Raw genomic sequence first — 27,128 nt, forward strand, 5'->3', positions numbered from 1 at the left:
TGGTGGTAGGGGATCAAGGGGAGTAGAGGAGGGCAGGAGCAGCCCAGAAAGCAGAAGACCTGGAATTAGATGAGACTGGGGGAGAGGGCCCTGTGGTGCTGTGGGAAGGGGCTGGGCTTGGGCAGGAAAGCAAGTCCTATTTCACACCAAGTTCTCAAAATCCACTCCCAGCCGGAGCTTTCTATCTCTCCCAGGACAGAAATCAGTGGCTCCTGACAGCACTCGCCACGCCCAGTGGGCTCCACGGCTCAAAAAACCACCAAACCGAGGACTGGCAAGTGTGTGCTGGACACGAGCGGATAGACAGACTGCAGCTTGGCAGCGGGCTCCCTGGCCACCTACACTGTCTCCGGAAGCCCTCCTCCCTGGATCTACCTCCTTCCCTCCACCCCCTAAGGTCCCACTGCTAACTTATCTTCTGCTGCATCCCCCCTTTTCTCTTCCAGATTCTTACAAATCCCCTCTCCCCTCCCCAAGCTCCTCCTCCACACACCCTTCTCATCAGAGGGGCAATCTCAGTAGCCCTGCCTTCCAGCTCTTTTCTGGAGGTGATCTCAGCCTAGAAGAAGCCCCGACTGTCTCTTGCACTCAACTGAGGCCCCGAGGCTGCACTTTCTACAGATACCCAGTGGGCAGGGAACACCCTCAGCTTCCCCAGAAGCATGGCACAGCGTGGCACAGCCCGGCGCGGTCAGGGGAGCGGGCACAGCACAGGGGCACAGTAACCTGTGGGTCGGAGCCGCCCAGGCTGGGGGCAGAAGGGAAGGCAGAGGGCTGGCCACCTGGGCCTGCCAGCTCGTCCATCAGCTTCAGCTCCCACTCCAGGGAGCCCTGGATCAGCAGGGATATGGTGTCAAACAGCTGCCTGTCCTGGGGAGCCAGCCCGTAAGGGGAGCCGGAGAGGCAGGGGAGCAAGGGTCAGAGGGCAGTGATGGGAAGTGTTGTGGAAGAGGATTGACGAGAGACACAGAGGGAGAAAGAGGTGAAACCCAGACAACACACATGCACATGCGCGCGCGCACACACACACACACAGCAACAAAGAGACAGAGGAGGGGGTGGGGAAGAGGGAAGGTGGGAGGAGGAAGGAAAGATGGGAGATAGAAGATGAGTAGAGCCCACGTTGGTGGGGAGAGAGAGAGAGAGGTAAAGAGAAGATAAAAGGATGGAGAGATGGAAGAGAATCAGGCAGGTTAAAAGGTGGGTAGGAAAGAGATTTGGCAGTTGGGCAAGGGTAAGAAAGAAACAGGAAGGAAACAGAAAACTTAGCCTTGAACCTATGAGTCAGGAAGGGAAGGCCAGACCAGGCTGGAGGAGCAGGGCATGGCTAAGCTGGCCTGTCTGCCCGGGTAGCCCTGTGGGGTGAGTGTGGGCAGCCATCCCTGGGGAGGGGCGGTGACTGCTCGCTCAGTATCCAGGAGGGAGGGCAGGAGGCTCCAGGAGGAGCCCTAGGGTTTGTGTGCTGCCTGCTTGGCTCCCGCCCGCCACCCTCCATACCCTTCTGCCCCAGCTCCTCTCATGGCCAGGGTGGGTGTCTGCTCACCGAGGGGTGCTCCAGGGAAAAGTGGGAGGCTGATCTCGCATGGGCCGCTGGGTGCAGGGCCCCAGGCTTGGGGCTGTCGGGGCTGTCGGGGCCCTCGACCCCAGGCCAGAGGAAGGGGCTGCCCAGCGGCGAGTGGGGCTGGGGGCTGAGGGTCTTCATCTCCAGCTCCAGCTCAGCCTCCAGCTCAGCCTCCTCCTTGGCCTCCTTGTTGCTCTCCTCCAGGTGCTTCATCAGCACAGCGATCACCACGTTGACCAGCACGAACTGGGCCGTCAGCACGAAGGACACAAAGTAGATGGGCGAGATGACCGTGTTGTAGCAGGTGGACTCCTGGTCACAGTCCCGGAGGGTGTCCTGAGGTGGGAGGAATAGAGGGGTGAGGCTGGGGAGGACAGTGGTTGGAGCTGTTGTGGAAAATCAGGTCACTGGTGTCACAGAGCATTGGAGGAGGGGAAGGAAGGGAAGGAGGGAGTGTTTGGGGGGCAGAGGAGCATTAGATGCTGCCTGGGGAAGTGTGAGTCAGAGCATGTTCCTGAGAGAGGGAGTTCCAGAGTGTTCTAGCACAGGGGAGAGAAGGTCACATGTTTTTATTTGTGGCCAATTCATCTTCCCAAGGAATCCTAGCTCAGGAAGTGGGGCTGCCTCCCTGGAGCCTAGGCCAACCCTGGGCCCTTACCTTCATAATGCCGTTCCAGTTGTCACCTGTGGAGACTCGGAAGAGGGTTAGGAAGGCCATGCCAAAGTTCCGAAAGGTGGCATGCCGGCCCAGGCCCTCACAGGGGTGTGTCTCGTCACACTCTGGGGGAGGAGGGAAAGGGGGAGAGGCCCATGTTAGTCCAGGAGGCCCCTGGTCTCCAGTCCTGGCTCCTCCATCCTCCCCTACTCCAACTCACCCAGGTCTCCAAAGAGCTCCACGCCCAGAGCTGCAAAGATGAAAAACAACAACATGAAGAGAAGTCCCAGGTTCCCCACCTGGAAAAGAGAAGAAGAAATAGAAACGATGCCGCTGGGTCTCCCAGTCAGCTTCTCCGAGCCCCTGCCCTCTGGAAAGCACCTCCCCCTCCCCAGAGGCCCCCCACTTTCCGGCTACCTGGGGCAGGGCCTGCATCACCGTGTCCAGCAGCGCCCGCATGCCCACAGCCATCTTCAGCAGCTTCAGCACTGCAGAACAGGACAACGTCATGAGCTGGCCCCTTTGGGTCCCTGGCCAGACAGCTGGCAGAGTCAGGGCCAGGGTTGGGCTGGGGCTGCTGGGATGGCCGTCCCCGGGCCAGCCAGGTTGCATCCCCACCCTCAGCCCTGTCCCCAGCCTCCCTTGGCAGAGGCTGGGAGAAAGACCCCTGGGAACCCACAGCCACCCAGGCCTTGGCGAGCCACAAAGCCGACCCTTGCTCTGTCTCCCTAGGCTGGTCACCCTGGGAGGGCAGGTGCGTGGGCTGGGCACCAACCTCGGGCAATGCGCAGTACCCTCATGATGCGGATGATGGTGGGGTTGATGGGCAGTGAGGCGTTGACCTCGATTTCCTCCAGTGTGATGCCCATGATGGACAGCAGCACAATGGCCAGGTCAAGCTGGTTCCACCTGGAAAGCCCAGAACACAGCTCCCTGAGTGGGGGGAGGGGTTCCTGGAGGAGGGGGCAGTTGTGGCACGGAAACACAGGGCTGGAAAGGAAGGCAGACATCAGCGGGTCCAGCCTCCCATCCCACAGAGAAGAGGCGTGGCTTATCTAAGGCCACACAGACAACTGGTGGCATGAGTAGGACTAGGACTTTAGCTCAAAAGCCTCTGCTTTTCATTTATATTCATTTTTTTTAATTTAGCACTTACATGGTGTTTACTATGCGCCAGGCACTTTTAAGGGCTTTACAAATAGGAACTCACACCTGCAGTCCCAGCACTTTGGGAGGCTGAGGTGGGAGGATCACTTGAGCTCAGGAGTTCGAGAACAGCCTGGGCAACACACTGAGACCCTGTCTGGACTAAAAATAAAAATAAAAAAAAATCAGCTGGGTGTGGCAGTGGGTGCCTGTAGTCCCAGCTACTTGGGAGACCAAGGTGAAAGGACAGCTTGAGCTCAGGAGGTCAAGGCTGCTGTGAGCCATGACTGAATTGCTACACTCCAGCCTGGGCATCAGAGCAAGACTCTGTCTCCAAAAACAAACAAACAAACAAACAGACACCAACCTCAAAACCAAATAGGAATTCATAATCTCACAGCTCTATGATGTGGATACTATTATTTTCTCTCATTTTACAAATGAGGAAACTGAGGCACAGAGAGGTTAAGTAACTTACCCAAGGCCACCAGCTACTAAGCAGTGAGACCAGGGTTCAAATCCGGTTCAGGCAGTCTGGCTCCAGGCTCTGTGCTCTTAAGTCCCAGGCTAGGTCACACTGATTTCTAGCTGCCAGCATCCCCCAGGCCCTGTCTTGTCAAATTCTTTCCATGCCTTCCCATCTCCTGGTCCTGGATGGTCCCTAGTCCCCTATATCAGCCACAGGGTGGGGGCTGAACCTCAGGAATTAAGAAAGGTCTTTAGACACTAGGTCTTCCTGGGTATTTCCCCAAGAGACTCAACCCTTTCTATCTCTATGCAAGTCCCCGAGACCCCCCGCCCTTCTCCGTTACCTGTCCTGGAAGAACCGACGGAAACCAAAGGCCACAAGTTTGAAAACTGACTCCAAAACAAAGATGACAGTGAAGATGTAGTTGCAGATCTTCAGAGCTTCATCCAGAATCTGGCAGGGATGGGGGCAAGATGCAGGGTCCCTTAAGGCCCAGGCCCCAGCCCCTCCATCATACTGCCCAAGTCTGAGAGGCAGAGGGACTCTAAGAAGACCTGTCTTCTCTGTTCCCCGCCATGATGGCTGGCCATTAGCCACCACCCCAGAAGGGACTAGGGTACTTGTTCACATGAATGAATCAACCTTATGCTAAAGGATCTTTCTCCTTGGGAAATGGTGAGGAGATCACATGAGAATGTGCTAGATGACACCGTATGCCAGGACTGGAAGGGGCCTTGTGCATTACAAATTCAACCCTCTCATTGGACAGATGGGGAAACTGAGGGCTGGAAGACAGCCAAGGGAGGCTGACTGGAGAAGTGGCAAGGTCATAGGTGAGCTGTGGAGCTGGACATTCACTAGAATCTCAACTCCAGAAGGGCAGGCATCCATCTGCCTTCTTTACCCTCAAAGATCCAGAGCGCAGCTCATAGTAGACACTCAACATTTGCTGGGTGAAGAAACCAGGTCCTCCACTCCCTTTCTGTGTGACCTTGGCCACATCAACTAACATCTCTGAGCCTCAGTGTCCTCATCTATAAAACAAAGATGATAGCCACCTCCAAGGGGCACAAGAGGAACCCATGTAACGTGCCCAGCACTTGCTTGGCACAGAGGTACCCTGGCTCAGGCTGCGTTAACCCTGCCCAGAGGTTCCACAGGAACCTCTGGAGGTGGGGGGGGGGCCAGATGGCTGGTCCACTCGCTCCTACCTGGGGCTGCTGGTAGTGCTCCATGGCCATGGTGACCACGTTCAACCCGATGACACCTGTGATGAAGAGATCCAGGTAGTGGCTGGTGCACAAGTGGTGGACGAGGAGCCGGAAGCGGGAGTAGTCGGAGTAGTAAGGTTTGCACTGGGCTTCTGATGGGGCGGGGGGAAGAGCAGAGCAAGCATCAGGCTCCTGCGCCCTGCACCCTTCCACCCCCAGTCCCTCACAGCCACCAGCCTCTAACGCCAGAGCTGAAACATTCCAGTCATCACCATCCTCGCCCTCCCCACGCTGCCCCTTGGTGGGGGCAGCCGTCTGGGCGTGTCCCCCTCCAAGCATCTGTTGTGCTGGCTGCAGTTGAGGGCAGGATGGATCAGGACATGCAGAGCCCCCCACCTACATTAGACGCCAGGTGAGCCCCCTCCCCTAGGCAGCCTCCAAAATCCACCAGCCCCTCATAACACCCTCGACTCAGTGTTCCGCAGCAAGGCCAGATCGATACGATGAAAAACAACTGGTCAGGCTCAGAGGATGCTCCATCAACAGGGAGGCAAAGGCTTTTACTCCTTCACCAAGCTCAGCCCCTCGGGGGAGCAGAGGAGATTACACAGAGCTGGGATTTGGAGATAAAACCGGAGATTGGAAATTGGACATCTTCTTGGCTGGCTGCACTGACCCACCCAGCGGGCCTCCAGAGGGCAGGGCCTGGGTCTCTTGTACCCTCATGTCAGCGAGGGAAGAGGGGAGGCGTTGGGGCTCTGCTCCATCCCAGACTCAAGCTGGGAGGGCCCCACCTGTTGGACTCACCCAGTTTCTAATGAGGCACTGCCCAGCCTGCTCCTGGGTGTTTGGGCAGCCTTAGATTGCAGGCCGGGCTGGAAGCACTGTCTGAGATCTGTCAGAGGCACAATATTTCTCTTGTAATTAGTGAACCACTTAGTTATGAAAATCACAGAGCCAGAAGGTTGGACTGCCAAGGAGGCAGAATAAATCTGGGGGCAGGAGATTTCAGGGGGCCCTCTTCCAGGTGCTGACAAAGAGCCAAGCCAAGTTGGGGCCCATGTTCTCGGGAGGAGGTTGGGACAGATTGGTCTCTCACGAAGTCATAAAGAAGGAAGAGGCTCCTCGTGGGGAGGTGTGTGGCAGCCTCAGGTCCCAGACAGCCCTTCCCCGTCTCAGGAGGTCTAGGAGGAAGCCAGCCAGTGAGGGCTGCAGCCTCTGAGGCCTGAGCCAGGGGGTAGCTGGCTCAGGGGCAGCAGGAAGCTTTGGGCCCAGGCCAGCTCAGATTAACTGTCCTTTCCCATGCATAGGACCATTGAACAGAGAGGTAAACTGAGGCAAGGAGCGGCCTGGGGTGGGCCCCCACCCGAGGCTGAAGGAAGAAGAGCACCCAGGTATTGCACATCCAGCCTCGTGGGCTGCCATGCTCCAGGCCCACCCGGCCACTCTCCAGCATCGGCCTTGAAGTGTGGATGACCACGGAGCAGACAGTCCCCGGCACTCTGCTGCGCCTTAGACATGCATGAGGCCATCTTCCTGTTTTCAGAGATTGGCCAGCCAACTGTGGCTCTGTTTGTTCAAGAACACAGCCCCAAGAGTGTGGGGCTGGAGAGCCTGGGGCAAGGGAGGACAGGAGGCTATGGATCATCCACAACGCGATGGTAGAGGGTGGGCTGGGTGGGCCGGGCCTCTTCCTTCCTTCCTTCAGTACCACAAGAACCAGAGGGCGCTAGTCGCCCTGCGTTGCCTGAGCAGCCGGAACGCTTTCTCTGCATTAATCTCCATAAATGCCGAGAGCACCCGATCCCATTATGCTAAAATATGAATGGAGAATTAACTAAAATGTTTGAATACAATTAGGTTAGAAAAAGCGGCTCCTTATTAGCCCCATCATTAGCTGAGACAATGTAGAGGAGAGGCTGGGAGAGTTGCCCCCTCTCCCCGTCACGCCAGCCTGACTCTGTAGGCAGTTCCAGGCCAAACGGAGCGGCTATTCCCACCAGCTCTACCTTCTGGCCTTGCCCTAGGAGTCTGTGGGGTGGGTGGGCTTCAATTCAGCCGGGACCCTCCTCCAAGAGGTCCAGAAGGAAGGCGGGACAGGAGGACTGAGGCAGAGCATCTGCTTAGAGACAGATCCCGGCCCCTGAGGTCTGTACAAAGGCCCCTCCACCCTGGCCCCTACCCCAGACGGCAGTTGCTGAGGCTGCCAGAAATCCCCCATTAGAGCGCAGGTCCAAAGAGTACCAGGCCAATCTGATCAGCATCTCCTCGGGCAACCCCTTTGTTTTTCAGAGGGAGAGAATGAAGCCAGGCAAAAAGTGAGTCATTCAGCTAGCTACTAGGCATGACTGAGCTGGACCTGAACTTCCAGCCCGAGGCCCCCGCCAGTTGCCAGGTGGGTGCAGACACAGGGCTTTGAGGCTTTGGCCCAGTGGATGCCCCTGGCCTCCACAGTTAGGGCCTGGCGATGCCACCCCCCTTTGCTGCTCTCTGGACCTCGGCTCTGCAGGCAAGCACCTGGGTGTGGAAAAGAAACAGAAACCCCCTAGGAGGAGCCTTGGGCAAGCCTGCTGCTCTGAGAGCTCCAACCATAGCCCAGGAGGAGCCTGGACCTGTGGTCACTGAGGCATTGGTAGCTGTGGCACCACCTCCCTGCCTTCCACCAGGATGAGCTGCCTTAGGTGGAGAAAATACCAGAGTCAGACAGTGGGGGGAAGGGCACATCTAGGGCGGCCCAGGCCCCCAGTTAGGGGCAGGGAGAAAGGAGGGGTGCAGAAGGAGGGCTGCAAGGCAACAGGCACAGTGAGTTAGTAAGAGTCACGGGGAGCCCAAGGCACGGCCAGGGTGGAGGGTTTGCAAAGGGGAGTGGCAATGAGTAGGCAGAAGACAGGGGTCACTCCCAAGGACACAGGCCCCCCACGGCAGAGGCCACACCTTCAGCTGCCGTGGCCAGGCCTGATCACTGGGTCCCGGCCTGGTGGAAGGAAAGAGGGTGAGTGAGTGGAGGTCGATGCCGCAGGTGGCCAAGGAGAGTGGAACTGGTATTGGAGGCTTAGCGGTCCCATGGGGCAGCCTAATGACCCGCAGCCCCGGTCCCTCCCTCCATCTGGGAAGCCGGGGTGGACCCAGGTGTCTGGTCAGGCCCATTCCCCAGCTAATCACAGGGTCTGCTCTTCTGCCTTTCCCTAGGGTCTGGCTCTCCCCGTCCTGCTGGGAGCAGCACCAGGACAGGAGTGCTAGCAGGGAGGTGTGGTGCACGTGTTTGATTCCCAGCAGCCCTGGACTGCGTTTAACTCTGTCCCCATCCCCCTGGTGGGTAGACCAGTGCATCTGCACCGCTGTAGGAGAACCTCTGGGGTAAGGCCCAGGAATCTGTGTTTATGTTTTCCAGGCGATTCTTATGCACATGGAAGCTTAAAAAGCTCTGGCACAGGCCACGCAGAACTCCAGGTCCTGGGAAGTGGGATATGGGATGATCTGAGCCATTATTGGGGGTCTCTGAGTCCTCATCAACAGCCAGGGAAGGTAACTGGTTTACACGCCTGTGTGTGCCACCCCAGGATACAGTGGGCTCTATCCACTCCAGGAGCACAGCAGAAGGTACCCGGAATGGGAGTGCAGTGCAAGGATCACGGGAGTGTTTAGCACTGAGTGGGCGAGTCACATCTTAGGGGCCATGAGAGTCTGCATGTGTTGATTTCTGGGATAACATCCCAGGTGGAAAAGTCTCTGTGGGCCAGCCCTGTGTTAGGATGTTTTGGGGTGAGTGTGAAAGTGTGCAAACTTCAGTCTATAGGCCAAGTGAGCCCATAAGGGAAAAGCTGAAGGCCACTTCTTCCCTCCTTCCCCTCATCCCCTAACAAGCCACGAATTTGCAAGACAGCCTGATGCAGAGATGTGGGGACCCTGGCAATCCAGACACAAACCAGCTAAAGACTCCTGAGCCCCAGCGAGACAGTCTCTCAATGCCAAACGCCACTGCTTAGCCTCATGGGGCCATAGTGCAGACGGCCTCAGGGATGACGTACTGAATGGAGGCTCAGGGGTTCTCTCTTGGGTGGGTCCCTGAGGCCCCACAGATCATGACGCCCAACATCCCCAGGGCAGCATCTGCCAGATTCTGGCTTCCGGGGGAGTGGGGAAAGTGGAGAAAGGTACAGCCAGTGGTTCCCAGCATGGGGGTCCTTATGTTCTCTCTCTCTCTCTTTTTTTTTTTTTTTTTTTTGAAATGGAGTCTCGCTCTGTCACCCAGGCTGGAATGCAGTGGCGTGATCTGGGCTCACTGCAACCTCGGCCTCCTGGGTTGAAGCGATTCTCCTGCCTCAGCCTCCCGAGTAGCTGGGATTATAGACGTGAGCCACCATGCCCGGCTAATTTTTGTATTTTTAGTAGAGATGGGGTTTCACCATGTTGGCCAGGCTGGTCTCAAACTCCTGACCTCATGATCCACCCGCCTCAGCCTCCCAGAGTGTTAGAATTACAGGTGTGAGCCACCACGCCCGGCCCTTACATTCTTTCCAATACTTCAAAAAGCTTGAAAGAAACCCTATACTTTGCCTGTGTTAAGGCCCCACAGACTAATTTAATGATGAAATGGTCTTTCTTTGCCATCATTTAGTGCATAACCTTCTGCAGCTCAGAAGCTGTGATTAGCAATTAGATGCGCCTCTGATTAGTAAAAATGATGAAAGAAAGTCATTATTGAAGTGCTCGTAACTTCATAGACAGCCTTCGAAAATGTGGGGTCTGTTGCAGGAGATGATAACTGGGGGCCTTGGGGATGAACAGCTTGGGAACCACCAGCTGGAGACATAGTGTTAGGAGGCCCCACAACTCTGCCATGGACTCCATGAGCCTCCACACCTCCATCTGGGGGCCAGTAGGGGAGAGGGGAGCAGGGGACCGAGGGACCATGGAGGGTGGGCTGGACCGGGAGAGTCTTCCCAGAGACACGGCTTTTAAAGATAAGGACCCAAGTCACTCCCAAATCTTTGGCTTTTTTTGGGAGAAGCTCGTGGCCAACTCAGGCCTTTGATTCCCAATTCCTGCTGTTTGTAGCGATGACGCAGCCACCGTGATCACTTGACTATTAATGAGTCTGTTCAATTATTCATCGTTACATTTTTAAAACAAATCCTTCCCCTCTCTGCTCCTCTCGTCCTGCTCCCTTGGATCAAAGTCTCCCCTTAGACAAAAGGAGACAGGAGAGATTTGCAGCTCTAATAATTGACCGGTGAGCTACAGGGAGGAGGCACAGGAGGGAAGAGGCAGCGGGAGGTGGGGAGCTTGGCCGGCCGAGGAAGCCCTTGCTGGGAAGGTAGGCTCTCCAAAGGGCGTCGGCAGAGAGGCCTCAGGCCCTCGCCTCCTGTCCAGTTTGACGCAGGCCTGCGGGATGCCGCGGAGCCCAGCGCTTCAGCCCCTGCCCTCTTGGGGGCCCCAGGGACCCTCACCCCTTCACCCCAAGAGGATAGAATCAATGAGCCATGGGGGAGGGAGTGAAGAGCATGTCCCCACGCGCATAAGCCCACACCCCAGACGCAGTACCTGACGCAGCGCTGGCTGAGCTGCCGGAAGCAATTACATCGTCCAGCATTAGATCTAAAAGAACGAAACACGACATTGGTCACTGGCTGGACCAGGTGCGCTGGGCAGGGCCCCTCAGGGGCGGCTTCCCCTCAGCTCCCACCTCACTCTGCCAATGGGTGGGGTGCATTGAGCATGGCTGGCTGGCTCTGAATGTCCAGCCCAAAGCTGGGGGCACAGGGCACTTGAGGAAGACAAGCAATGTGGCTAGCTGGTCAGGGTCAAGGGGCAGGGAGGCACCAGGAGGGGCAGGCAACCGGTCATAGGAACAGATGTCCACTTCTCCTGCACTGTGGCCTCAGCTGCACCTGAGACTGCTACAGACCCCAGAAGGGGAGCCAGCTGGGCAAGCAGGGGCCACAAGTGCTGCCTGCCAAAAGAATTCCATCTGCCCGACTGTGAGGAAGGGGTGGGGAGGATGGAGCAGGAGTGGGAGCGTGGCCACTGGGGACAGTGCACCTGCTCAGCTGCAGACATCCACAGGGAAGCCGAGCCTGGATCCCTACCCGGAGCTGAGCAGAAGGTCTCGGGGGTGCTGATAGTGAGGGTGAGGGACATGAAGAATGGCACCTCCCATTGCTGCCCAGAGGCCAGCGTCTCCCCCACGTCCTGGGGCAGCTTCCGCTGTTCACAGGGAACACAGGCCCCCTCCCACCCCCACCCTCGTCTGCAACTCCCATACTCTCTGCCCTCCTCAGAGTGCCTCTCCCAGGCCACGGGAGATAAAGCTGAGGGCAGAGGGGAGGCAGGGGCACGGCAATCCCTCACTCATTTGGTGGTACTCACATGTGAACACACCAAAGGAAAACTCAGGCCATCGCACCCATCTTATCGGCGGAAAGAAGACGGTTTGTGAAAAGGTGAAGAGAGCATAGGAAACCCTCACCCCAAACAGAAAGAGACACACAGACAGACACACAAAGGCTTAGAGAAACCCACACACAAAGACACTTAGAGAAACGTGGGCTGTGACTGAGAGAGAGAGGCGTGGAGATTCCACTGCACCGGGCAGATGGGAGCCCTGGAGCCTGGGAGAGAGGCAGACAGGTGCAGACACACCTGGGGATGGCCCAGAAACAAAGCGGCCTGGGCGCCTGCCGCGTCTCTCACATCCTTCCTGGCCTGTCTTCTCACTTAGTCTCGGCCCACCCGTGGCATAAGGGCATGAGGACGATGGATGGGGGCTTCACCCACCCAATGCCAAGAGATGCTGGGGAGCACAGGTGAGGAGGTGAGGGGCTGCAGGGCCCCAGGTTATTCCAGAACGTCCCCAAGCCAAGGGGAGTTTTCTCTTTTTGTTTCCGTTTTTGCTTTTTTTTTTTTTTTTTTTTTTAACTTTGGCAAAAAAATATATATATGATGGTAGAAAGTTTTGTTAGAGATAGGGAGGGAGGGGTGCCTGGGTTCTCTTTCACGCTGTTGTCCATTACTGAGTTCTGCTGAGGCCTTGCTCAGCAGCTGCAGACACTAGGTGGGTGCAGGGTTAGATGCTTGCTGCCCACCCTGGGCCTCTGGATGCTGGCATGGGGCAGTTGAGCAGCCAATGAGGCTCCTCTGAGAGTCAAGCTCAGGGAGGCTGGGTGTCAACCCCCATTTGGCATCATCTGGGGGGGATGATGCTGAGGTCCCGGGAGCCCCCAGGGTGGGGGCAGCTCCCCCTACCCATGGGGCTGAAGTGGCCTGCTTCATGCTGGCTCTAAAGGCAGACATGCTCTTGCGGGGAAGGAGGTGAGGAGGGAGGAGGGAGTCTCTTCTCCCTGCCCCCGGCCCCAGCGCCTAGCCCCCTGCAGTCGCAAGGCCAAGGTCAAGCACGACCCAGAGAGAGGTGGAAAGACTACCGACCAGCCATCTGCTTCTCCTTACTCCTTCTCTTTTTCTCCAGTCTTCGTAGACGCTTCTCCTCCCGCCGCCGGGCCTCCTCTTCCTCCTGGTGCTGCCGACACTTGTGGAAGTTCTCCACCACCACACCCACAAACATGTTCAGGACAAAGAAGGCCACAATGAGCAGGAACGAGATGAAGTACAGCAGCATCCAGGGGTTGTGGTTCATGATGGGCTGGCGGGGAGCAGGAAGGACAGGCGGAGCCATCAGCCCGAGGGCAAGCTGTCTTCGGAGCTGCCCACAGCCTGGGTTCCTGCAAACCCAAATAGCTACAGCAACCTGACAGGCGATGGAAATGAATGGTGTGGGTTTGATGTGAAGCAGGAGGGAGGGGCAGGGACTGTGGTAAAGGGGAGAGTAGATTCTCCATCCAAAACTGCCTCTTTGTTCTGGCTGACTCCCGCCCTGAGGGAATGCAAGCCCAGTATTCCCAGATCTTCAGATTTTTCCTGAGTAGACACAAATCTGAATCTCTGAGTAAAACTCACCATTTTTTTTTTTCTTTTTTTAGAGACAGGGTCTTGTTCTATTGCTTAAGCTGGAGTGCAGTGGTGCGATCATAGCTTATTGCAGCCTGGAACTCCTGGGCTCAAGAGACCCTCCCACCTCAGCTGGGACTCCAGATGATACCACCACACCCAGCTAATTGTTTTTAGATTCTGTAGAGCTGGGGATCTTGCTATGATGTCCAGGCTGGTCTCCAACACCTGGCCTCAAGCAATTCTCTTGCCTAGGCCTCCCAATGCACTGGCATTACAGGTGCGAGCCACTGCACACAGCCCAAATTCACCAGTTTAAAAATATTCACCACTAATTCAAAAAATGTTAAACATACTGTAGACCAATAAAACATGCCCAGATTTGGCCCACAGGCCACCAGCAACAGCCTCTGCTGTAAAATGTGATGCTTCTTTCATGGCATTTTGCCACCCTGCCTTGCTCATTCTGTCCTGAAATCAGCCCATGCTGAGTGACCTGAGCCCACAGATGGGTCCTGCCCACCTCAGTCCTACCTGCTGGTCCACGCCCACAGCATCCAGCCCATCATACATGATGTCCACCCAACCGTCCTTGGAGGCCAAAACGAACAGGGACATCAGGGCCTGATGGGGAGGAAGAGAAGGAGATATTTGAAGTCTAGGATGTGTGGCTGAATCACCTACCACCTGCCCCCAAAGTGCCTCCTGCATCAGCTCCAAACACCCTAGTTCTTGAGGGGTCAAGCTGGAGTCACACTCCAGGCTTCAGGAGAGCCCCCATCTCAGGGTTCCATAGCTGAGCTGCAGCTGGAGGGGCCCTGAGAGATGGTCACACCCTCTGCCCTCTGCCAGGTAGGACAAGCGACCCACAAACCCTGGAAATCCAGAAACCAAAACCAGGGTGGGTCTGGGAAGCAAAACTGAGTGAGCAACTTCGTTTTCTCCATTTCTGTTTCTGCAAATATGGAGTGAGGAAAGGAGTTATCTTGACAATATGCCCATCCCTTCCACCGTGTTAAACAAATATACACATCATCTCATTGCATCCTTACTGCGACCTCCAAGGAGATTCGATTATGACTCCATTCACCAGTTAATGAAACTGAGGCCCTGGTCAGTCAGCTGCTCCAGGTCATTGAGCTGACAATGGTGGGGTCAGAATTTGCACAGGATTCACATCCAGGGCTGCCTGTCCCCACTGCCACGTGTGCTTCCCACTCCACCATGTAGCGCTCTGGCCCTGGGCAAGCCCCTTACCCCCTCTGAGCCTCTGTTTCTTCATCTTTAAGGAGGGCTAGAGACCCCATGGGCCCACTTTTTGGGGCACTGAGGGATGGACTGGGCTTTGCGACATGCTGGTGGTTAAACAGCAGAGGGTGTGAAAGGCTGATCTCTTCGTGGAGCCCACCGGAGTCAGCAGGTATCATTAAGCATGGCCCTGTGTCCCCTCCAGCCTCCTTCACCACAGTCCCACCTCTGAGCCTGGGGCTCACCTGGCCAAGGTTGTCAAAGTTGTACTTGTGCCGGACCCACCGGTAACTGGCCTCGGCACAGTCCGATTTATTGGTGATGTTCCTGGTATCCTCGCCCTGGCACACGAAAAACTTCCCTTTGAAGAGCTGGACACACATTCCCAGAGACAGAGAAAAGTGAGCTGTGACCACAGGAAGCCCAGGACTCCTGAGCCCCACCCCCACACCAGCCTGGGCACGTTTTGGGTGAGTGTGGCGTGCTGTGCTCTGGGGTCAGTCAAGTCAGGGAAACGCTGACAGGAGCCTCCCCTGCCGACACCTGCTTCCTTTCCAAGAGTTGGGAGGAAAGGTCATCGGGGCGGGCAGTGGGAAAGGGTGAAGGCGGGTAATAGTCATTCATCGTCCACCAATGGTTAGGTCAGGCGTGTGCCAAGTGCGGGTCCCCAGCATCATCTGGGAACATGCTAGAAACACACATTCTCAGGCCCAGCCCAGATCTACTGAATCATACACTCCGAGTTGGGGGAGCAGCGATCTTTTAACAAGCTGTTCCAGTGATTCTGACGCAAACGCAAGTTTGAGAACCACTGAGCTAGGCATTTAATTCTCACAGCAACTCTGGGTAGGGGAGTGGGTATTATCAACCCCACTTTACAGGTAAGAACAACTGAAGCTCAGAGAAGTTAATCCTCTCACTAACGTCTCACAGCCAGCAGGTAGCAGAAAGGGGGCTTGAATCCAGGTCTGTCTGATTGGAAAGCTCACCCTCATTCTAGTGTAAACCAGGCTATGACTACTGATGAAGAAAGGAAGGCAGGACCGGGGGCCTGAGCAAACTGCTCGAAACAGACTAAATTCACCGGAAGGACTGGGTTTAACAATGGTTCACTCTACTGACCCAAGGAGGCTGGGAAGTGGGGAAGGGGAAGAGCACTGGGTGGGAGTGGGGAGGGTGTACAGAGAAGCACCACACAGCTTTGGTAAATGCACCCCAGCCTGGTCCCTAGGGCTAGCGATTTCTAGGAAGCCAGGGAACAGCCCCTCACCCAGGGCAGAGTGGACATCCCAGAAAGCCAAGGGAAGGAGGGGCGGGGAGGGGAGGGTGTAGCCACCCAGGGGCTCCCACGCTGCCTGAATAGCCAGCTGTCTACCCTGCAGCTGAAACAGCTGGAGCCAAGGGCCCTGGAAGACTGCGACGGAGGGGCTCCCCGGCCCCCCGAGGCGTCTGCTGAATCCTGCAGGCAGCTCTGGCTCTTTCTCTTCCAAAGCCAAGTCTCCTCCCTGGGCCCAAGGCCAAGTTTCCCCAGCAGCCCCCACTTCCTGCCTCGTCTGGGGTCTGCACCCGCCTGCCTGCCAGCAGGCTGCTAACCTGGCCCAGCTGTCTGGGCCCTGGATCCCCAGACCTGGCCTGCAGCCCACTGTGCTCGAGCCGGGAAGGAAGGGAGGGGATCCCGGAGTAGACCCGGGCCAGCCTCTGTGCTCAGGGAGTGCGTGCAGAGGGCAGGAACAGCAGCCTGCAGCTCCCATGGCCTGAAGCCTCTCTGCAGCCCCGGTCCTCCTTGGGGCCTTCCTCTAGGCTCCCAGTTTTCTTCAAAATGCCCAGGAGGTAAAAGGGCCTAGAGCCTGGACGGGAGCATCCCTGCTTATTCCTTCCTGGAATGAAGGCGGCAGCAGCAGCAGCAGCAGCTTGAGCCATAAGACCCAGGGGCCAAGGGGAGGGGCCCTCCTCAGGCTTTCACCCACAGCTGGCCCCCAGAACTCCACACACCTGCACCCCCAAGATGCCGAAAATGATGAAGAAGGCACAGCAGATGACTACAATGTTGCCGATGGGTTTCAGTGAGGACATCAGCGTCTCCACCACCAGCTTCAGCCCCTGCGCCCGGCTGATCACCCTGGGGAGGGGAGGCAGGGAGGTGACAGGGCTTTCCCCAGCCCAGACACTCCCTTGTCCCTTGACCCTGCTCCCCACCCCTAACCTTGGCCACTGGTGCTTTCCTGGCCTCTGGTGGCAGAACACAGTCCTCTTTTCACAGGACCCCTGCCATCAGGACCCCTACTGTAATCTCTCAAAACAAGTGGCAGAGATCCCCATGCCCCACATCTCCACCTCCATCCCAGGATGTCAAATGTATGACCTGTTGGGGCTGGGAGTGGGGAGGATTCAACTCAAGTGAGGCGTTCCCTAGGGATGCAGTGTATTGTGGGTTGGGGGTACCAGGAGATAAACTTGTAGGGAAGCAGGCAGAGAGGGGGAGGGGCAGAGGGAGATGGACTATCACAGTCAGGGAAGCATCGCCATTAGTCCATATCATCCCCGTCCAAAAAAAATCTGAGTTGGGGGTGGTGACTGGCTGATTGGAAAGGTTTCCTGAGAGGGTAGATCCCTGGCCAGGAGAAATGTCACCTGTGGGTGGTCCCTGGCAGGGGCCTGAAGATGGGAAAAGCCAGCAAGAGGAGCTGTCACCTCACGGGGAGGGGCCGAGTGTCACTCCTAGGGGCCACACAAGGGAGAGCTGCAGCTGAAGACTGTGAGCCCCTTGGCCCCTTGTGGCCCCTTGTGCTGTGCGCTGCACGGGGCTGCAGTCACCTTACATCACATGGTGCGGCGGCCCGGAGGAATATGTCATGTTGAAGAGGAGGAAAGCAGGTGTGTGCCTGGAGGGAAATTACTGGGGCCGTAATCTGAGTGCTCTCTGGGGCAGGGACAGGATCGCCTGTCGGGGTCACAGACAGAAGGCTGGCCTGTGCGGGCTTTGGTTTGGTGGCAGGGGGTGTGGTCGGAGGTGTCTCTTCGGAGGGGGCCACCTGTTGGAGGTGTTCCGGTGCTGGGGAAGGGGTCACCTGAGCGGGCGCAGGGTCCGCAGCAGCCGCAGCACCCTCAGCATGCCCAGGATCTTGGTGCCGCTGTCAGAGACCATGGACACCAGAATGTCGATGACGGAGATGAGCACCAACAGCCCGTCCAGCACGTTCCAGCTGCTGCGCAGGTACGCCTGCTCCCCGAAGCACCAGCCCAGCGCCACCACCTGGGGACCGCCGCCGCGTCACCGGCCGCCCTCCCTGCCGGCCCCAGCCCTGCCCTGCGTTTTGGCCAACCCTCCCACACTCAGCCCAAGCCGTCTCCACCCCTACCAGGAACCAGAGGGCCCAAGCCAACACCAGCCCCCATCACCTTCACTGTCATTTCAGCTAGAAAGACTGCGGTGAAGATGTAATTGGAGAGGGTCAGGAAGATGCGTTCCTGCAAGACAGGGAAGACAGGGGTTGCCCGCCAGGAAGCCCCCACCCTTGGGCCAGGTCTGCTCTGCATACACAAGTCAAAACCTGCTTCTAACATTTGACTCAGAAAACGACTCCCACCCTCCACAACAATGCAGATCACGCCCCTCTCATACACACACAGAGCCAGTGCCAAGTCCCTGGACTCCCCTGCAGCTCTGCGGACAGTTGCACCCCTGTCTGTGACCAGAGTTCCCCGCCCCCACAGCCACTTAGCCGGAGGGGAAGAGGATCTGCACCGCAGTGCTGTGATCTGCGTCCCGTCCCACGTCCTAAGCCCTATTCCCTGGTTCCTTTTAAAAACTGGGGCAGGATCTCACTTGATCTCTGACCCCTGCCTGCCATCCCACCCTCTTCACTTGCTTTCCTGCTGTGCACCCCAGAAATGGAGCAGCAGTGGAACCTGGGGTCCTGACACAGACTGTGCACTCCCAGACCCAGGCTGGGGCAGGACAGGGAGGAAGGCCATCTAGTTCCCTGGCATCTGTGGACTGAGTCCCTCCCTGGGTGACCGGGAGACAGGCGCAGATCTCTAGAGAGGTGGCGGGCAGAGTGTGAGCACAGAGAGGAGGGAAGGAGAGGAGCAGGTATGGTGACAGAGCTGGAGATGGAGGAGCTGAGTGGGAAGATGGTGAGAGAGTCGTGGAGACAGTGACATGGCGACAGAGAGCTCTACAGCAGGGCCTCAGGCAGGAGGCAGCCAAGGCTGGAGTGCAGCCAGCGCCCTTGCCTTACCCTGTGACTCCGGGTGTGAGGTCCCCAATGCGGGTGCTCTCTCACCCGCCTAGTCCTGGGCAGCTCCCGCCATTCCTCAGGCTCCCTCCACCCCAACTCTAATAGAAAACAGAAGCCCCAGCAGCACTGAAATGTAAACAATGGTGTGGGAGATGGCAAGGAGGGATGACAGGCAAACCCTGGCCACCTCTAAGCAAGTGGTGTAGCATGCCGAGAGGGGAAACACAGCCACCCCCCACCCATCCTTCTGGAACCAGAATTGCTGCCGACAGCGAAGGGCTATGATGCCAGGCTGGGAAGACACAGCTCCCAGGGCCAGCTGGGCCCACCCTGAAGGGGTTCGACCCTGGGGTGGTATGTCCAGGGACTCTGGCTCTCCTTCTGAGAAGGACAGACAGGTTTGCAACCAAGCAGAAGTGACCCATGTCCCCACTAAGGCCCTTTCCTGAAAATCTACTTGTTTTTGACCTGGAAGGACCACCAGGGGCAAAGAACAGCTTCCATGACCGCTCTGCATGCCCCCAAGGCCCCGAGGCAGACTGGGCAACATGCCTCCCCATCTGCACACAGCCTCTGCACCACCCCAGCACTCCTCGACTCACGCGTGTGTCCCACAAGCCTCTGGCACATGAGAAATAGCCTGGAGTGAGACGAAGCACCCAGCTGGGCTGGTGTATCATAGAAGGGAAACTGAGGCAGGAGAGGACACAGGGGGTGTCCTGGGGACCAGCATCTAGTGAGAGACCTAAGGGAGAGTCCTGGCTCCCTCGCTTCCTGCTGTGTGACCTGCAGGTCAGCAACCGTGGCCTCCTCGCCTCCCTCACTGGTCCTGAGTGCAAACCCCAGGAGAGGCCTTGCCCTGAGCGGGACTGGGGACTCACAGCGCTGTGGGGGTCAATTTTGGGGCGCTCCATAGCGATGGTGATGCAGTTAAGGAAGATGATGACGAGGACCACGTGGTCAAACATCTTGTGGGTGATGATCCGGTGACACAGGAGGCGGAACCTGCCCAGGCACAGAGGCAATGGCTGAGAAGAGGAGGCAGGACAGGTGGCAACGAGAGGCACCGCCCGCAGCCCCTACTCCTCCAGAGCCTTCCCAGCTGAGGCCACCCCGCTCACACCCCCAGGCAGGGTGCCACTTCTCAACTCCCTGATAGCATCGCCAGGGGTAATTTCCCGTGAGAAGAGGTCGGGACACAGGTCAGACCCCTGCCCTGTCACTTACCTGGACTGAGGAGGGAAGATGTAGGCTGACCAGGAGTCTCGCTCGAGGCAGCAGGCAGGGAGTCGGGCTCGGATCCACGCACGGACCCGTTCCCCTTTGCTCTGCAGAACAAACACTGGAGTATGAGCAGGACCAGGCCTCCAGGTTCCCCAGCTCCTGGCTCCTCAGCAGCGTCAGGACCCTCACTCCTTGTCTACCCTCTCCCACCTGGGGCCCAGGCTCTGCCCTGCCTCTCTTTCTTTATTCCTAAAGCCACACTCCTCATCTCCCTGTCAACCTTGCCAGGCCCCCTCCTCATCCCTGAGGACTCCCTGCCTCTCCATCTCCTCCCTCTCCTCCCCTGCATCCCCAACCCCGCTCTCCCCTCTCCCCACCCCCGCCTCCAGCCCAGCCCCTGCCTGCCCTTCCTGCTGGGCTGGGAAGCAGCATCAGTTATCAGACACTGGCCCCACACATCTGTCTGTTCAGAGACACACCTGAGCTGAGGAGACACCGGGCCTACTCTTCACGTGCTAACCCTGAGGTCACTGCACCCCATCCCCAGGGGGAATGGTGGTGGTGAGGGGGTTGGGGGAGGGGCACATGGGTATGGAAGGAGTGGGAAGTCAAGGCTTGTGATGAGGTTGAGATGAGAAAGGGGGATGGGGGGGCACCAGTTTGGAAAGATGATCGATGGGTCTTTCTGAGTCACAGGGGGAGGGCCATGAAAGATTCATACACATCTGCCCAAAATCATTCATATCCACCAAGGGTGGCAGAGCCGCAGCCCCAGGCATAGGCATGACAAGGATCTGGGGTTTGGCAAGGCGGGCAGAGGAAGAAAAGGGACTGTTTGGAGCTCGGTTTCCAGGTGCCCCTTGATATCCCCTGGGCTTGGAATGGTAACTCCCTCGTACCCTGCCGGGCCAGGCACAGCTCCCCTCTTTCAAGGTCAGGGGCGAGGGGTCACTGTGCCCACAGGGGCCTCACCAGGTTGCCCTCGTCATCCGCGTCATCCCCATCCAGTGGGGGGTCGTCGGGCCGCAGGGCCCGGGCCAGGCGCCCCGAAGCCGACTTGCCATTGCAGTCCTGGTGCTCAGAAGCAGAGCCTCGGCCACTGGCAGTGCGGTGCAGCCCTGGCACCTGCAGTGTGTCTGGCAGGTCAAAGGAACTCTTGGCCTCCCGCTCCAGGGACTCCCTGTGGCGACGGTCGCTGCCCGCGGGGCTGGCCCGCTCCTCTTCCGAGCTCTCCTCCTCATCTTGGCTCTCCTGGCCTTCTCCCGACAACAGGGATCGCCGCTCCCCACTTGGGCTTCTCCGCTTCAGGCTGGGGGCACGGCCGAGGCTGTTCCGGCTGGAGCGCCTGCTGGTCCAGCTGCTTGCAGCGCTCCAGGGGCTGTGCGGGGAGCTGCGGGCACTGGGCTGTGGGTGAGCGGGGGAGGAGTGGTCTCAGGCAGGGCCGAGCAGCCCTGTCCTCTCATGTGCACCCGGTCTCCTGGGAGCCTCACTGGCATCACATCAAGTGTAGGGGTGTGAGCAGGAGCTCTGGACCCTGATGCCTGGGTTCAGATCCTGGCTCACCCCAAACAACTGAGTGACCTGGGGCAAGTTATTAAGCCTCTCTGTGCATCTGTTTCCTCATCTGTAAAATAGATATGGCAATAGAGCTCATTCCTCATTTAGCTGGTGAGAGAAGTGTTATAATCAGCTGATGGGCAGTATATATAATGGGGTGAAGAAACACAACTCAACAGCAAAAAATTAACCCAATCTAAAAAATGGGCAAAGGGCCTGAATAGACATTCCTCAAAAGGAGATACAGGGCCGGGCACCGTGGCTTACACTAGTAATCCCAGCACATTGGGAGGCCAAGGCGGGCAGATGACCTGAGACCAGGAGTTCGAGACCAGCCTGGCCAATGTGATGAAACCCCATCTCTACTAAAAATACAAAATATTAGCTGGGCGCGGTGGCGCATGCCTGCAATCCCAGCTACTCGGGAGGCTGAGGCAGGACAATCGCTTGAACCTGGAAGGCAGAGGTTGCAGTGAACTGTTGCACTCCAGCCTGGGTGACAGAGCAAAACTCCATCTCAAAAAAAGAGACACAGATGGCCAACAGGTATATGAAGAAATGCTCAACGTCACTAATCACCAGGGAAATGCAAATTAAAACCACAGTGAGTTATCTCACACCTGTTGGATTGGCTACTATGAACGTGATGAAAGACAGCAAGTGCCGGTGAGGATGTGGAGGAAAGGGAACCTTCGTGTCCTGTTGGTGGAAATGTAAATTAGTACGGCCATTATGGAAAACAGTTTGCAGGTTCCTCAAAAACCTAAAAATAGAGTTGCCATATGACCTAGCAATTCCACCACTGGGTATTTATCCAAAGGATTTGAAATCAGTAAGTGGACGAGATACGGGCACTCCCATCTTCATTTCAGCATTATTCACCATAGCCAATATATGGAATCAACCTAAGTATCCATCAATGGAAGACTGGATAAAGAAAATATGGGCCAGGCGCAGTGGCTCATGCCTGTAATCCCAGCACTTTGGAAGGCCAAACCAGGCAGATCACTTGAGGCCAGGTATTTGAGACCAGCCTGGCCAACATGGTGAAACCCCATCTCTACTAAAAATACAAAAAATTAGCCAGGCATGGTGGCACATGCCTATAATCCCAGCTAATTAGGAGGCTGAGGCAGGAGAATCGCTTGAACCTGGGAGGCAGAGGTTGCAGGCAGTGAGCTGAGATCGCACCACTGCACTCCAGCCTGGGCGACAGAGCAGAAAGGAAAGAAAAGAAAGAAAATACGGCATACATGCACTGTGGAATACTATTCAGCCTTAAAAAAGAAGACTGTCATTTGTGACAACATGGATGAACTGGAGGACATTGTGCTAAGTGAAATACACAAGGCACAGAAAGACAACTAAATACCATATGATCTCACTTATATGTGAAATTCAAAAAAATTGAACTCATAGAAGTGGAAAGTAGAATGGTGATTAGCAGGGGCTGGGGTTGGGAAGGGTAAGGATGGGGCCAATGGGGAAGGCTTAGCCAAAGGATACAAAGTTTCGGTTGGACAGGAGAAATCAATTTTCAAGATTTATTGCACAGCATGATGGTTATAGTCAATAATAATGTAATGTATATTTCAAAATTGCTAAGAGAGTAGATTTTTAAATGTTCACACCACACACAAAAACATAAGTATGTGAAGTGATGCATATGCTAATTAGCTTGATGTAATCATCCTATAATGTATGCATATATCAAAACGTCACATTGTGCCCCATAAATATACATGATTAGTATTCGTCAATTAAAAGCGAAATTTAAAAAATTAAAAATAAATAAAATCACGAGAGCATGGCACCAACACTAGCCTCCTGGATTAAAATGCTGGCTCTGCCATTCCCTTCTGCAATCTGAGGCTCAAGCCCCCTCTGTAAAATGGGAATCGTTGTGGTACCTACCTCCCAGGGTTGCTGTAAGGATTAAATGCATTTAGAATGCTTCGGAGTAGTGTTTAGAAGAGTGTCTGGCACATAATCAGTACCTAGATGAGGGTCTGCTATTATTATTATTCGGTCTTGAGGAGGTAGGGACACCCCACCCCCATTTTACAGAAGCAGCTCAGAGAGGTGGTGTCTTGCCCGAGGTCACTCAGCTAGGGAACAGAACGGGTCAGCTTAGGCCCTGTTCTTTCATCCCCCAGGCTAGGGCTCCTTCCCTGGCTTGCATCACTGGCTCGGACTCCCCAGGGGCTTGTCCAGGCACACCCAGACCCCGTCCAGCCCATGGGGCAGGGGCTATGCCCTTGGACCCGCCTGCCTCCATCCTCTCTTCCTCCTGTCCGCCTTGGAATATCTCCCACCATCGGGGTACCCACATGCACCCCCTACCGGTGACTTCATCTCGTGGGCGGCCCCGGGCTCCGCTGACCCGCTGCTGCTGGTGCGGCGCGACGTGGGGCCCAGCGCCTCGCCCAGGCCCGTGCTGGTGCTCTTGGGCAGCGACATGGGTGTGGCGGCCGTGTGGATGATGAGAGGCGGCAGCAGGCTCTTCCGCAGCTCCGGATGCTCTCCCAGGGACACCACTGCAGGGGGACAGAGGGAGAGATCCCGAGTCCACTCAGGGCTGGCCCAGGGCCAAAAGCCACACCCCAGGATAGGTACTCACAGGCCAAGCACTTCTTCCTGTCCCCATCACCATCCAGGCTGGGTGAGAAGAAATCGGGCTCTGATTCGGACTTGTTGGCATCTCCCTAAGGCAGGGGAGCAGCGGACCATTAGGGATCGGGCCAGGCTGGGGAGGTTGGGATGGACCGGGCCTCCCTCTCTTCACACACACACACTACACATAGGCCACAGGAACCAGCAACCACGGCACAAGGCATGCACCGGCGCAGGCCAGACCCCCCAGGCTTAGGGCCCAAGGCTTCCCAGGGCCCCACCACCTCTGCCTCTCCAGCCACAACTCAGAAAAGGCCACGTCTTATGTGAGCCCACAGCACAACCAGCCTGGATGAAGTCACCAAGGCTGGCTGGGGAGAGAAGGGGGAGCTAGGTGGTGGGTGGCACAGGCCAGAGGGGGCTGGGGTCCTGGGGACCTGAGTGAAGTGGTGACTAGAGCCTCTCTTGCAAAAGTCCACTCGAGGCCCTTTGCTTTCTCTCCACAGCTCCCCTCCCCTGAGCCTCAGACTCGAGGACCCTGGAAGGAAATTGAAAGACCCCAGACAGAGCAGCTCAGCCCGAGGACACCACTTCAGTCCCTCAGTGTCTTCCCTTCATCTTCCCCAAGTCCCAGCCCCTCCCTGGCCCCATTTTTACCTCTCTCCCTGTCTCTGGGACAGTTTTTTCTTTCTTCTTAGCAGGTCAGTAGGTTCCCCAGTAATTACACACTTCTCCTTAAGAAGTTATTAAAAAATACTTGATTGCTACTTTTGATAAGGACATAAATATTGGGTAATTGGCATCTCAGGGGATCATGTTCATTAACTCAGTTTACAGCCCTAACGAGGCCTTTAATTATCAAGTGGGATCTCCAGGGGCCTGCTCGGGATATGCAGCACCATGGGGTCCCACAGGAATGCTGGCTTTGCCCCAAATTCTGGTGCCAGGGCAGGGAACAGCAGAGCACAGGCTTATCATGGGGCCAGAGGGGGAGCCAGCCCTGAGAGCGCCAGCTGGACCTAACTGGGTGATGAAGTGGCCAAAGGCTCAGAGTGATTTAAAATATTGGTACATTTTGGCAAGAGCCACATCCCATCCCCACATCCTCCAAGGACTTGTCCTGAGCTGAGGCAGCTTGCGGGGTCTCCAACAGGGGCCTGGGGCAAGGGGTGAAGGGGTGGGAGATGGGGGAGTATGGTCTATGGCCACAGATCTTGACTCCACTGAAGCCGGACGTCTGGGACTCCTCCGGGACCTCAGCACAGGCACGCACACACGGGGTGCCCCACACATGGGGTGCCGCACACACGTGCACACAGAGGATTCTAAGTCCCTTCCTTCTCCGGCCCATCCACCGGTCTGGCAGGGATGGAGATGGTGCCCTTGGCGGGTTGATGGGGACAGAGGCAAGGAGGTACCTCCCTTCCATGTCCTCAAGGGGGAAGGGACTTAAAATCGAAGCAAACCTCACAACACCAACGACCATCACGGCTATGACAGGTTGCACAGCAGCGGAGCGTGAACACGAGCACAGAGACACGGAGGTGGAGTGGAGGGGCACGGGGCACAGGAGGCATGCCGGCTCATGATCGCGTACCTACCCCCTGGGAGTCGACAGGCAGCTGAATACAGCTTAACTGTCCACTCGCATCTTCCCGTTTGCTGATTTCCTACAGGGAAAGGGGGAGGCAGGGGAGGGCCGCTGGTCACAGGCGCTCGGGGCCTTCAGATATCAGCAGTGTCGAGAGAGGATGAAGAAAAGGAGGGGCGCAAACCCCACAGCAGGGGAAATGAGAGACACGGGGAATAGGGGGCAGAGAGGGGATAGAACAGCCTTCCAGAATTCAACTACAGGCCCTCAGGCCAGAATGAATCTGAAGGGTGAGGGCAGAGGCCAAAAAGATGGGGACAAGGGCAGGAAAGAATCAAGTCCCCCCATAATCCTAATAATAACAGCCACCATTCATGAAGGGTGTGCCCGGCATGGGAAACTACCTCCTTAACACCAGCTGGCTTCCTTGCAAGGTAGGAAGTAGGTTCCAGGATTGCCATCTTACACAGGAGAAACTCGAGATTTGGAGAAGTTGAGCAAACTGCCCCAAATCATACAGAGTAAGAGGTGGATCTGGGCCTGGAACCCGAGTCTGTGGCTCAGAACACCCCTCTCCTCTCACTGGCTCGGAGGCAGTGGGCTTGGGGAATGGGAAGGAAGCAGGGAAAGGAATGGACAAAAGTCAGAGTCAACACGGAGCCAAGTCAGGCCTCATAACATCTCATGCTCTCGCCTTAAGTCCCTTCAGATCAGAATAGATCCAGCTGCTCCGTTTGAGATGGGATGTGACAAGTAATGCTGAGATGATGGCTCTGATGTTGTTTAGTGTCAATTAATGGCCTCACACAGGGCCTGCTGCCTGTTCATTTAATTAAGTGTGTGAATGATAAATACACAGGGATTCAGGGCGCTGCCCCCTGCAAGTCAGGAAATCACCAGCCAAGCAGGCTGTGTCCCTGGACCACCCGCTCCTAGCTCTTGGCAGGGTAGCAAGGCCAGCAGGGAGGCTACCCTTGAGGCCTCCTGCTGGGGAATCCCACCAAAATGCGGCAGCCACTTCCTCTGCCAAGGTGGGTTGTCTTATTTGTCAAAATAAAAACAAAAATCCCAGGCCATCACAACAGCAAAACCAGACTCCCCTGCCAGACCGTGGGGCCCCCTGAAACCTTACGCAGGAGAGGGCAGGGGCCTTGGAGGTGTCCAGGCCATAGGCATCGAGGGACACTCCCCACCCTTGCCCACCATGTGAAGGACAGTGGAGCAACTGGCCCAGCCCTTCCCATGGGCACTCCGGGCCACAGTTACTGCCCACTCTCATGGAGAGGGGATGTTCTTAAAATCCTTTCTGCATCCCACCCCAGGCCTGAAGCATTACAGCCCAAGACGCCGCATCCTGAGTGAGACCCTCCTTGCAAAGGTCCTGACACTGCAAAGGTTGGGGAGGGTGTGGCTGCCGGGCCTTGTTGAGCCCTCACACTGGGGCAGCTCCCAGGCCCCCAGCAGGGCCAGAGTGACCAGGCTGCCCCAGGGCCAGGCTGCTCTCATTCCCACACTCCAGCTTTGCTGTTGCCTAGCAACCAGGCCACGGGCGGCTGCACTCAAGTTAACAAGGTGTTTGCTGAAAGGGCTGAGTGCTGGGGAGGGGGCCATCTGTGCTGGGCACCTGCAGACTGCCTTGGCGGCTGAGTGGCAGAGGAGGGGAGGGGA

General features: G+C 56.7%; 1 protein-coding gene across 33 annotated transcripts in view; it reads right to left on the reverse strand.

The window, feature by feature from the left end:
• The window catches only part of CACNA1G (calcium voltage-gated channel subunit alpha1 G), a 66,508-nt gene that overhangs the window by 6,853 nt on the left and 32,527 nt on the right, over positions 1-27,128 (reverse strand). For 2 of the 33 annotated variants that reach the window (XM_025360887.1, XM_025360883.1), the window contains exons 14-34: positions 25,471-25,539; positions 23,877-23,961; positions 23,600-23,793; positions 20,672-21,103; positions 19,703-19,803; positions 19,357-19,480; positions 17,634-17,702; positions 17,303-17,487; positions 16,227-16,353; positions 14,480-14,605; positions 13,521-13,610; positions 12,489-12,681; positions 10,587-10,640; positions 5,043-5,194; positions 4,175-4,284; positions 2,992-3,125; positions 2,634-2,704; positions 2,437-2,515; positions 2,220-2,341; positions 1,544-1,897; positions 727-870 (exon numbers count right to left, since the gene is read on the reverse strand). In XM_025360887.1, the coding sequence (XP_025216672.1) occupies positions 727-870; positions 1,544-1,897; positions 2,220-2,341; positions 2,437-2,515; positions 2,634-2,704; positions 2,992-3,125; positions 4,175-4,284; positions 5,043-5,194; positions 10,587-10,640; positions 12,489-12,681; positions 13,521-13,610; positions 14,480-14,605; positions 16,227-16,353; positions 17,303-17,487; positions 17,634-17,702; positions 19,357-19,480; positions 19,703-19,803; positions 20,672-21,103; positions 23,600-23,793; positions 23,877-23,961; positions 25,471-25,539 (3,015 nt within the window). Of the gene's footprint in view, positions 1-726; positions 871-1,543; positions 1,898-2,219; positions 2,342-2,436; positions 2,516-2,633; positions 2,705-2,991; positions 3,126-4,174; positions 4,285-5,042; positions 5,195-10,586; positions 10,641-12,467; positions 12,682-13,520; positions 13,611-14,479; positions 14,606-16,226; positions 16,354-17,302; positions 17,488-17,633; positions 17,703-19,356; positions 19,481-19,702; positions 19,804-20,671; positions 21,104-23,599; positions 23,794-23,876; positions 23,962-25,470; positions 25,540-27,128 lie in introns of all 33 variants that reach the window. The other 31 variants (XM_025360913.1, XM_025360894.1, XM_025360888.1 and 28 more) reach the window with 25 other exon arrangements.

Source organism: Theropithecus gelada, chromosome 16 (assembly GCF_003255815.1).
Source record: "Theropithecus gelada isolate Dixy chromosome 16, Tgel_1.0, whole genome shotgun sequence".
In the NCBI taxonomy this organism is placed as follows: Eukaryota; Metazoa; Chordata; class Mammalia; order Primates; family Cercopithecidae; genus Theropithecus; species Theropithecus gelada.